This window comes from Ostrinia furnacalis, unplaced genomic scaffold, assembly GCF_004193835.3.
Source record: "Ostrinia furnacalis isolate ACB-3 unplaced genomic scaffold, ASM419383v2 OfSCF1083, whole genome shotgun sequence".
Taxonomy (NCBI): domain Eukaryota; kingdom Metazoa; phylum Arthropoda; class Insecta; order Lepidoptera; family Crambidae; genus Ostrinia; species Ostrinia furnacalis.
Genome location: NW_021131322.1, coordinates 54,707 through 65,916, shown reverse-complemented (window position 1 = coordinate 65,916; position 11,210 = coordinate 54,707). Strand labels below are relative to the sequence as shown.

The 11,210-nt window shown below is 35.3% G+C and overlaps 1 protein-coding gene across 1 annotated transcript in view; it reads left to right on the top strand.

Moving 5' to 3' along the window:
- Positions 1 to 3,184: 3,184 nt before the first annotated feature.
- emp (epithelial membrane protein) overlaps positions 3,185 to 11,210 on the top strand; it is a 60,356-nt gene continuing 52,330 nt past the window's right edge. Inside the window, exon 1 of the mRNA XM_028302114.1 lies at positions 3,185 to 3,379. Coding sequence (XP_028157915.1) covers positions 3,322 to 3,379 — 58 coding nt within the window. The 5' untranslated portion in view covers positions 3,185 to 3,321. The remainder of the gene's footprint in view (positions 3,380 to 11,210) is intronic.

Sequence of the window (11,210 nt, the reverse complement as noted above, 5' to 3'; positions counted from 1 at the left end):
TAGTTTAAAAGACTTATTCTGAATTGATAATGAAGATTTTGTGACAAAAATGAGAGTAACAGAATCTAAATTCAAGTTGTTTATAGGATGTCTACATTAGAGGAGTCTTCGATAGTGAGTGTAGTGGTAGTTAATAAATGAAAAGAGTGGACTGTATGAAAATAATTGTCTATTCGGTATAAATTTACAAGATTATCGAGACCGTTTAGTGCAAAGTCGTTGAAGAGAGTGCGTCAGGATCGTCTTCTTCGATGTTCGCTCGCGAACCGAACATTGCTCGTTCGTTCGCCGAACGCTCGCCGCTCCCTCCGGTCACGCCGCCCGCGGGCAATGTCCGTGAGTAGACAAGTTTTAAATATTTTTTCTTCCAGCAACTGGGCCCTAAGATTCTAGAGTAGATTTTTGTTGATTTGGTATTTCATTCATTACTAAACCATTGACGATGGGCCCGGTTGCAGAAAGAAAAAATGTTTAAACAATCAATCCAGCACTTGGCCCGTGGACCAAGTTACAAGTGGGCCAAGTCGCTGGAAGAATAAGAATAGAATAAGAATAAGAAGACTCCTTTATTTATTTATTTCAAGACCTAAAACTTTTTAATCTTTTTTTTATCCACAACGAGGCTTTTGGCCTGTATCTCACCTAATGGTAAGTGATGATAAGGCCGAAGGTGGAAGTAATAGGGATGTTTCCTGGGTCAAAAAGCAAGAGTTTTAATTAGTCCGTCAGTTAACTTATCAAAAAATACTCTACGCGTATTTTTCACTTTTTCAAACTAATGAAAATTTAAAGAGATAAAGCGCGCCAAAGTTCATAAGAAGAGGCCCGTGACGTCAATGCGTGCATAAAAGTGCCGCACGTTGTGACGTCGCGAATGTAATTATTTGTTAGATTGACAAATAAAAATATACGTGTCCAATATTTTTTTGATATTAAACATGACGGACTAAAAAATTTTTTTTAAGAAACTAGCCTATTAAGCTATCTATTTATTGCACCTGACCGGTGTCAAACCAACAACTTGTAGTGACTTGACCTTTGCCTACAACTAAGTAGGTACTATTTGACCAACCAGTTGCTTCATCAACCTGTATTTGACCTACAGATACAACGCCCTTGGAGGTCAAATAAAACCTTTAACAAAAATCGATGAACGAACGCAATCGTTTAGAATCGAGTAGTTTGTTTTTAATCGAATCTTTACGATGTATTTACTTTAAAAAAAAGAGCAATGACAAAAGATGGGATAAGCAAGATATTGATTTGGCATCCTACTAATATTATAAATGTGACACTTTGAATGGATGTCTGGATGTTTGTTACTCTTTCACGCAAAAAGATTTTGATGAAACTTTACAGTATTATTCTTTATAACCCAGAATAACATAATTATAATTTATGACGATCTGTGACAAACTAAATGTCATGATGATGGTATTTGTATCGATAACTCTGTTTTTATATTATTTTACACTGTCATCCCATTGTTTCTAGATGATATAACTAATTAGAAAGAAAGAAAGATACATTTATTACAATGGACATCACACAAATACATAGACATGACAGTGGCACATAATAATGGAAGAAGAAAAAATAAAAACGAGTAAACTGAGCAGTGCCAGCCATTCACCAACAAGATGCCCACTGCAACGGGACCCCACTCAGCATATGCCGTGGCCCACGGTGACAAAGGCCACGGCGCTGGTTTTCAGTGTGCCCCATTTAATTAGAAAATACTAGCTTTTGCCCGCGGCTTCACCCGCGTGAAATTTAGTTTGTCACATAATCGTCATAAATTATAGCCTATGTGTTATTCTCGGTTATAAACAATAATACTGTAAAGTTTCATTAAAATCCGTTAAGTAGTTTTTGCGTGGAAGAGTAACAAACATCCAGACATCCAAACTTTCGCATTTATAATATTGGTAGGATAAAAAAGTCTCATCAAACTTTTAATTAGGTACTAGTATAAAACATGACCATGTAAGTATACCAATGTATTTATTGCACGTGTCTTTTATTAATTGTTTTGTATAGCAAATCATAAATTATACCAAACAAGAGAATAATTAGTTAGTTTTACGATGTTTTTGGACTTTCAATTTGTCTAAAAATGCTAAAAAACACGTTGTTTTTTAAACTTCCCTGTTGACATGAAAACTGCCTAGATTTCTACCCTAATATTTTAAAGAGGAAAGATTTTTTGATTCTTTGTTGATATTGAATAGTCTCCAAAATTAAAAAAATAAATAAATATCCTTGGACATTTTACACTACGCTTCTAGTCCCAAACTAAGCAAAGCTTGTACTATGGGTACTAGACAACGGATATAAACATACTTAAATACTTTTTTTTTAATACATACATATTATACATAGAAAACACCCAGACCCGTCACAGAAATTAAAATTCATCATTTCAATTTCTGCCCGGCCGGCAATCGAACCCGGGACCTCTCGGCGTAGTAGTCCGTTCTGAACCACTACACTTAACGGCCGACCAATTTGAAAATTGTTGCACTACTTATTAGAATTCTACATTATTTCTGATAAATACATGTCATATAGGCGGTACGAAGTTCGCCGGGTCAGCTAATAGTTCATAAATAAAATAAAATTACATATTTAACTAAAACATTTATTGTCCTGTAGCAGTGGTAGGGTTAAAAAAGTGGAAAGTGGTTCAAGAAGCTTTAAAAGAGCTGTAAAAAGCCAATTTTCAGAATTTATGACGTTTAAGAATGCATACTTCGTTTGTTTCAGCCTAAAGACGTCCACTGCTGGACAAAGGCCTTGGGAAATCTTTGGGGGAGGCCTTTGTCCAGAAGAATACATACTTTGTACAACTTAAATCTTATAGCACTTTTTTGAGTATTAGAAAATTGATCCTACCTACATTATCATTATTTTTGAAGGGTATATCATTAATTCCTTACATTAATATGAATGAAAGCTACCGTCCCACTAGAATCTTGCGAAAAATTGGTCGCCTATACTGTTTTTGTCCCCGTGTTAATATTAATTGGAATACATTTAAAATTACCATCACAATACCGTCTATTTCACTAAATAGTTCGTACATTAATTACCTACTATCAATTTGTAATTACGGGACCTATAAGCTTGACTCACAGTTCAAAATCCTCAGCTTAAACTATACTAAACTATTCTTTCTTTACAGCGCGCGCGCAGCCAAGAATCGCTCCAAACCAGTCGCCGCCCGACCGCCGCCACGAACGGACGTATGGATTTAGTGAAGTGCAGTGAAATGTCAGTGTAGTGTCGATAAATTACAGTGTTTTATATTAAACTATCAAAATGCAAGGCCGGGATAAATTATGCGCGAAGCTCACCAGCGCGTTTCTAAGGAAGTGGTGTAAGTTTTTGATTTTAGTTTTAAGAATATTTTAAGTAGACGTGAGTGCATGTACGCTTCCGGAATCGAGTCGGTCAAGTGTGGTAGTTTTAGTGCAGCTTAAGGTGTTATAAGTGCTAAAAGTTTCGCTCAGGTCTTGTTTAATTACTTCTAGATCGATATCAGTGACATAGGAGAAGGAATAGTCGTTCTTTTTCAATAAAATTGGTTTCTAAAATGATTTTGCAAGCTGTTATGTGTTGGTCTTATTTCTCATTAAGACTTATAAAGTTAGACCCTTTTCAGGGCACCTAAACACGTCCCAAATAGAGCTTGCCCTGTCAAGTATAACATAGAGGTTTTTAACATAATACTTACAGGTTTTTGACAAGGCATGCTATGCAGTTTCACTCTCCATTAAGTGACCTACTTGCCCCCTCTTCAAGAAACTTAACTTAATAGCAAAACTAAAGAGGTTTTAAGAAGCGAAATAACTTTTTAAATCTTTGGAGTCTTTAAGTTGCCGTTCGTTTAAATATTGTAAGTTATGAATGCGTTGTTTTTGAATGACAACGATTTTGCTCATTCAATTGTTTAATTTCAATTCAATTGAACAAAATAATGTTCTGAATGTTGAATGTTTGGTGTCGCTTAACCCAATATTATAAATGCGAAAATTCGTAAGTGTGTATGTTTGTTACCTCTTCACGTCTAAACGGCTGGTGCGATTTTAATAAAATTTGGTATGGAGTTAGCTGACACCCTGGATTAATACATAGGCTACATACTGCGGGTAACATCGCGGGGCACAGCTAGTATTGTAAATGCGAAAGTTCCTCAGGTGTTTGTTACTCTTTCACGCAAGAACTATTGAACGGATTTTGATGAAACTTTACAGTAATATTATTTATACATCAGAATAACATATAGGCTGTAATTTATAACGATCTGTGCCCAACTGAATTTCACGCGGGAGAAAAGTTGGTGACACTAATTTTTATTTTTTATTGTATAATCGCTAAATAAATAAGATGCCATAGTGATTATAATGCAAATAAATGATTTTATTTGATTAGCTTAAGGTGCTATCTGAACTTTGATCAGACTTTTCTTAACTACTAAAAGATAGTAGTTATGTGAGCCCCAAACAGGTTATTTGATAGAAAACAGATAAATTACCATAGATAGGTATAAACTAGTTATACATAATCTACATTCCAGTTCGTAAAAGAAATAATATAAAAAAGTCATTTAAAAACGTAACTCAATTACATAAAAAAGTAATTTCGAATAGTGCTAAGAAGTCCAGTGGTAAGAGAATTGGATTCTTAAAGAAGTGTTGGATTCAATTTCAATGTGGGACAAATACATTGGGACTTACATAAATACAAAACTAATTAAAAATATAGATTAACTTTTTTTTCTTTCTTTCTATTGACATCTAACTATCTATCTTCTATATTTATAAAACTGTCACTGACTGACTGACTCATCACGAAATCTGAAACTACAAGTGCTAGGAGTCTCAAATTTTGCATGGGGGTTCCTTTTAGAACGTAGGTGCTCACTAAGACGGTATTTTGCAAAATTCAACTCCTAAGGGGGTAAAAACGGGGTCTACGCGTGCGTTAGTTTTCAATATTTGCTATTGATTTTTCAGTATTGGGAAGGGAAGTTCCTTACATTGAATTTTACATTACATCGAATTGTATTTTGTAGTTTTTCTTGTCAAAGAAACTGGAAAAAGATACTTAATTTAGCATGCAGTCAGTGACATATTCAAAAGTCAAAAATCCTAGCAAATTCAGTGTGTTTTTGTATTGCAAATGTCTGGAATAAACAAATTTATAAACAACTAGCTGTGCTGGCGACTTCGTACGCGTGAAATTTAGTTTGTCACATATCGTCATAAATTATCCATACTAATATTATAAATGCGAAAGTAACTCTGTCTAGTCTGTCTGTCTGTCTCTCTTTCACGCCTAAACCACTGAACCGATTTTGATGAAATTTGGCATAGAGATAGTTTGAGTCCCGGGAAAGGACATAGGATAGTTTTTATCCCGGTTTTTGAAACAGGGACGCGCGCGATAAAGTTTTTCTGTGTCATACAAAATTCCACGCGGGCGAAGCCGCGGGCGGATAGCTAGTAGCCTATAATGTTGTTCTGGGTTATAAACAATAATACTGAAGTTTCAATAAAATCCGTTCAGTACTTTTTGCATGAAAGAGTAACAAACATCCAGAAATCCAAACTTTCGCATTTATAATATTAGTAGGATATAAGATTCCTCATCCTCATACAAATTGTAAGCAGACCAAACCAGTATTTTGTTCTATCAGCCAATAAAGTCTGCGGGGACCTTTATAAATGACAGTGCTCTCTGAATTTGACACACTTTCTTCGTTCTATTGACCATTATGTAATAAATGACCGTGCATTATTTGAGCAGCATTAAACCGGTAAACAATGCCGCACCAGCCCATATGTTGTTTCGAAAAGAAGAAGCTTTTTAAGCCCTTGAAAAAGAGGCTGACAATAAAATTGTGACTGGGTTTCTTGAGCTGCCTTCTCAGCACTGGCCCATTTATTGTCCCGAAGCAGTGGTAGGGTTAATACTGGGACGTGTAACAGTGATTTTTAAAAGCTTACTTGCAAAACAAATGAATTTGAATTAATTCTTTCTCAGTATATGTTGGGATGAAATGATTTAATTTAATTTTGACCAAGATTTGACTCTTGTGTTTTGTGCTAAGTCTACTTAAAATAATTTTCATTTCATATTAATATGTAACTAGTTAATATTTATTGTAGTTGTAAAAAATAAAATAAGATAATGTATCCGGGCTCAAATATTAAATAATTACATTATTTACAACTGGAAAGCGAAATTACTGACTAGTTAGTGTTGTAACTAATAAAATTTCGTAATGAAATAAAAAGAAAGTATTTAACTAAATTACATAGCAATTAACTAAATAATCATTAACGATGACACTGTCTGAGAATTGATTCAGGATTTTGAGACTATGAAATAAGTAATTGACTAATGTCTTTTTAAATCATCATCATCAGTTCATTTAGTCTCCAATGCAGGAACACGACCCTCTCTAATTGTTTATGAATGGAGGAATATTAATTAATATCAAGTAACTACATTACATAGAGGTAAGATAGCCAGTTCCTCCGTGGTTGAGGATTCCGGGTGAAGCTCGCTTCCACCTTCGGCCTGATCGTCACTTACCATCAGGAGAGATACAGGCCAAGAGTTCCTCGTTGTGGATAAAAAAAAAGAAAAAAAAGTATAAAATAAAGACACTTTTCGCTGTCTGTCCCTATGTATTAGATCTTTAAAACTACGCAACGGATTTTGATGCGGTTTTTTTAATAGGTGAAGTGATTCAAGAGGAATGTTTATATGTTATACTTAACACCCGTGTGAAGCTGGGGCGGGTCGCTAGTTGAAAATAAACTAGTAGTTATATTCCGGAATTCTGCTAAAATTCGACAAAAGATATTCTGTCGTAAACAATGAAAGGGAAATTGAGGAAATGCCAGCGATATGAATGTAGCTAAAAGGTGGAAGATGGAGATACTAAAAATCCTGTAACGCCTTATAAAAATGATTTGATTTGATTATTTGTACAAGAATATACCATAATTATGTCTGGCTTTACACTAAACATTGCGTAGTTAGTAGTTGATTCTAACAAAACAAAATGTATAACCTTATTATTTTTAAGGCGGTTGAAAATTATTAATGGAACATGAATAATGACATTAAGTTAGTATTAATGTACTAAGAAATAAATTATTTCTATAGATATTTCACAACTGTATCGTAAGGGCGATTTAATTTAAAATTCAAAGATTACAAAACGATTAAAACATTGAATACAATATTAATAATCTGATCACTATAACCTCTTTTTTGCAGTCGGTATTACTCGTTGTGTAACATCAATATGGCTTACTCTTTAGTTTTTTACGCAAGAAGGTACAAGTACCTACCTACTTACTTGTGGCCAACAAGTTTGTGTTCAACACAAGGTAAACGTACAAAATTGGTCAAGTACAAGTCTGTTCTTAGTTGAAAGATTCCGTACTTATTCTCGTATTCACAAACGATGCTTGCTTAAGTGAAGGCAAATCGTACGCACAGCGTTGAATATGTTAGGATTATATTATCTTTGGAAGTGTATTAAATATTAAAAAGTTAACTGTTTCCGGTAGAACGTTCTTCCCTCTTCCGGCTATGTACGAACAAGATGTGTCTGTGTAAGAACCCGAATAATAAATGCTTATCTCGCTAACTATCGGTCTTTTCATTAAAGAAACACAAGTTCTGATAGGTTATGGGCCCAGACGCCCGTTAGTTAGAGTTAGGGAAAGTTTTAATTGTAGATTATTCGGGAAAAAGCGGATTTGTGAAATATAAAAATGGCGATGTCAAGTAGTAACACGCCGCTACCGCAATTGAGTGCAGGGGCATACGACAACTGGGTTTTCAGGATAAAATGCATACTCGCAGAAAAAGGTCTAACAGAAGTTTTGGATATAAAGAAAATAGTAGACTGTGATGAGAAGATGAAACTCATGGATGCAAAAGCGAGAAGTATCATCGTCCAAAGCGTGACAGACCAACACTTAAACCTGATAAAAGAAAGCACAAGCGCGAAAGAAATGTTAGAAGTTTTGAAAAACACATTCCAACGAAACACGGTCATATCAAAAATATGCCTAAGAAGAAAGTTATTGACTTTGAAACATACAGGAAAATTAGAAGAATATTTCGCCAATTTCGACAATCTTATAAGAGAATTAGAAGTGTCAGGAGAGAAAATTGCAGAAAATGAAAAAATCAGCTACCTCTTAACTGGATTGGGAGAGGAATTCAACGCAATAATAACAGCAATGGAAACGGTAAACCAAGAGCTAAGGCTCGACTTATCAGAACTTGTGTTTCTTTAATGAAAAGACCGATAGTTAGCGAGATAAGCATTTATTATTCGGGTTCTTACACAGACACATCTTGTTCGTACATAGCCGGAAGAGGGAAGAACGTTCTACCGGAAACAGTTAACCTTTTAATATTTAATACACTTCCAAAGATAATATAATCCTAACACTCCCTCTCAATTACAAGTTAGGCTTTAACTTTTAATTGCAAAACAAAATAATTTTTATCTACTAATAAAAACTTCTAATAACAATATTCCACTTATGTTTTAGTATGGCAACATTAAAAAAAAGAATTTGACATTTCAGAAACTGACATTAATGACAACTAGTGACACATGCAACTCACTTCACACTGTTCTATTAATGTNTAGAACAGTGTGAAGTGAGTTGCATGTGTCACTAGTTGTCATTAATGTCAGTTTCTGAAATGTCAAATTCTTTTTTTTAATGTTGCCATACTAAAACATAAGTGGAATATTGTTATTAGAAGTTTTTATTAGTAGATAAAAATTATTTTGTTTTGCAATTAAAAGTTAAAGCCTAACTTGTAATTGAGAGGGAGTGTTAGGATTATATTATCTTTGGAAGTGTATTAAATATTAAAAGGTTAACTGTTTCCGGTAGAACGTTCTTCCCTCTTCCGGCTATGTACGAACAAGATGTGTCTGTGTAAGAACCCGAATAATAAATGCTTATCTCGCTAACTATCGGTCTTTTCATTAAAGAAACACAAGTTCTGAGCTCTGTGATTGGTTCGTGTGTCACCCTGTGCGTCCACGCGCACTGTGAGACCTCATAGTAATGTTTGTGAATACATCTTACTTTAACTGTAATAACCGTCAAAAATCTGTCAAACTTCATACAAAAATAAGATGGTGCAACTCAGTCTTAGACATTTCAAGGAAAATATTTATAAGTTAGTATGATTTTCAGTTTTTTTTTATGCACAACGAGGAAGCTCTTGGCCTGTATCTCACCTGATGGTAAGTGACGATCAGGCCAAAGGTGGAAGCGAGCTTCACCCAGAATCCTCAACCACGGAGGAACTGGCTATCTTACCTCTGACTGCTGGAACACAATAATGCTGTTAACATTGTTGTTATGGCGACAGACTTAGGTAAGATGGTGGTGGCTAGCCAGACGGACTTAGAACAAGCCCTACCACCAACCAAACCGAACAGAAAAATCTGCCCCCACTGGGAATCGAACCCGGGACCTCTGCCTCTGAAGCAGGTGGTCTTACCACTAGACCACAGAGGCGGTTTAAAGTAATTAAAAATGAGGATTTCTTCTTCAACCACTGAACCTTCACTGTGGCCTCATTAGTTAAGTAATAACTATAATATTTGTGTCGCTAAAGTAACATTATACGGCCCATTAAGTTTAATAACTCGGTGGAAACCATCTTAATGTCAAAATATTAGTGGTAAGGTAGGTAGTTAAAAATTGCTTAAAACTAACCACCTTATTTCTTTGCTGCTTATTGTCTAATATGGACTATCTCATCTGCAACTCCTGTGTAGCCAGGATCTACAGCTTGACCGCCAATAACCCAACCAGTGAAGGCCAAGTTTGTCCCGGGGGAAAGTTAAACTGTCATTGGACCCGTAACGAAATTTATAGGAGTTCAAAATTAAGGATCGACTTTCCGATGCAAAGGGGATCAAATAAAGATGTACCTAAGTAACATTTAGGAAACCTCGTGGACTATTCATAAACTTGTATGGAAGTCAGACTGCACATAACACCGATTCGGTTACGGATTCCTCTTACAACTTAGAATCCGATCAAACTATTGGACGACGAAAAGTTTGTTATTTTCGTGGAGTATAAAGGAGCTTGCATTAATCAAACAGTCAAAAGTATTAAAGTCAAAGACAAAATTTCTTTATTTGTTTAGACTAATAAATAGTTCTTACAAATCGTCATTTTGCTCTTAAGGGGCCTTTACATGTCTCATAATCTTTTTACCCTACCAGCGCTTCGAGACCAACATTTGGCAAGTGCTGAGAAGAAGCGCCGCAACAAACTCAGTCACCACTGTCTGCCGGTTAATATGAATAAATAGAAAAAGCAGTAGTAGGTACATTTGATTCAGGAGCAGTTCACTGAATTTACCACGCATTCTTGTATGATGTATCTTATAAGAATGGGTATACAAAATTGCGTGGCATATTAAACAAGGTAGTAACGTGCTAATATCTAGACTTACAAATTAAGATACTTAAATACCAGGAGAAATGATTCCCATTAATAAATTTGAATAACTTGGATTGACCAGTCCCCGAAAGCAGCGCCTGTTCACAGACATGACAAGTGAATTAATAGTGACTGAATTTCTTGCGCTGCTTCTTCTCAGCACTGGCCCATTTATTGTCCCGAAGCAGTTGTAGGGTTAATAACTACTGGGACGTGTAAAAGTGCTTTTTAAAAGCCTACTTGCAAAATAAAATGAGATTTTATGAGATATCCTTTCCTGTTTCAAAAACACGCTACAGTTGTACATTTCGATCCAAACTGTTCATACATAAAAAAAACTCATAAAAAGTCATGAAACTCATTTATTTCTGCAAGTAGGCTTTAAAAAGCACTTTTACACGTCCCAGTATTAACCCTACCACTGCTTCGGGACAATAAATGGGCCAGTACCGAGAAGAAGAAGCGCAAGAAACTCAGTCATGATTTTAAAAGTACACAAGACTAAAAATTAGGTAAATTTTGGCTCAAAATATTCATATCTGAGTTTTAACACGAGACGAACACCCAACACATGTATTAAATAACTCGCAACGCAGGCGCAGGTTACTTAACCCATTCGCTGACGCAACAGTGCCTCTTACTCGCACTTAACTCGCCACTGACCTACATGCGGTGTGCGAATTTGACTGA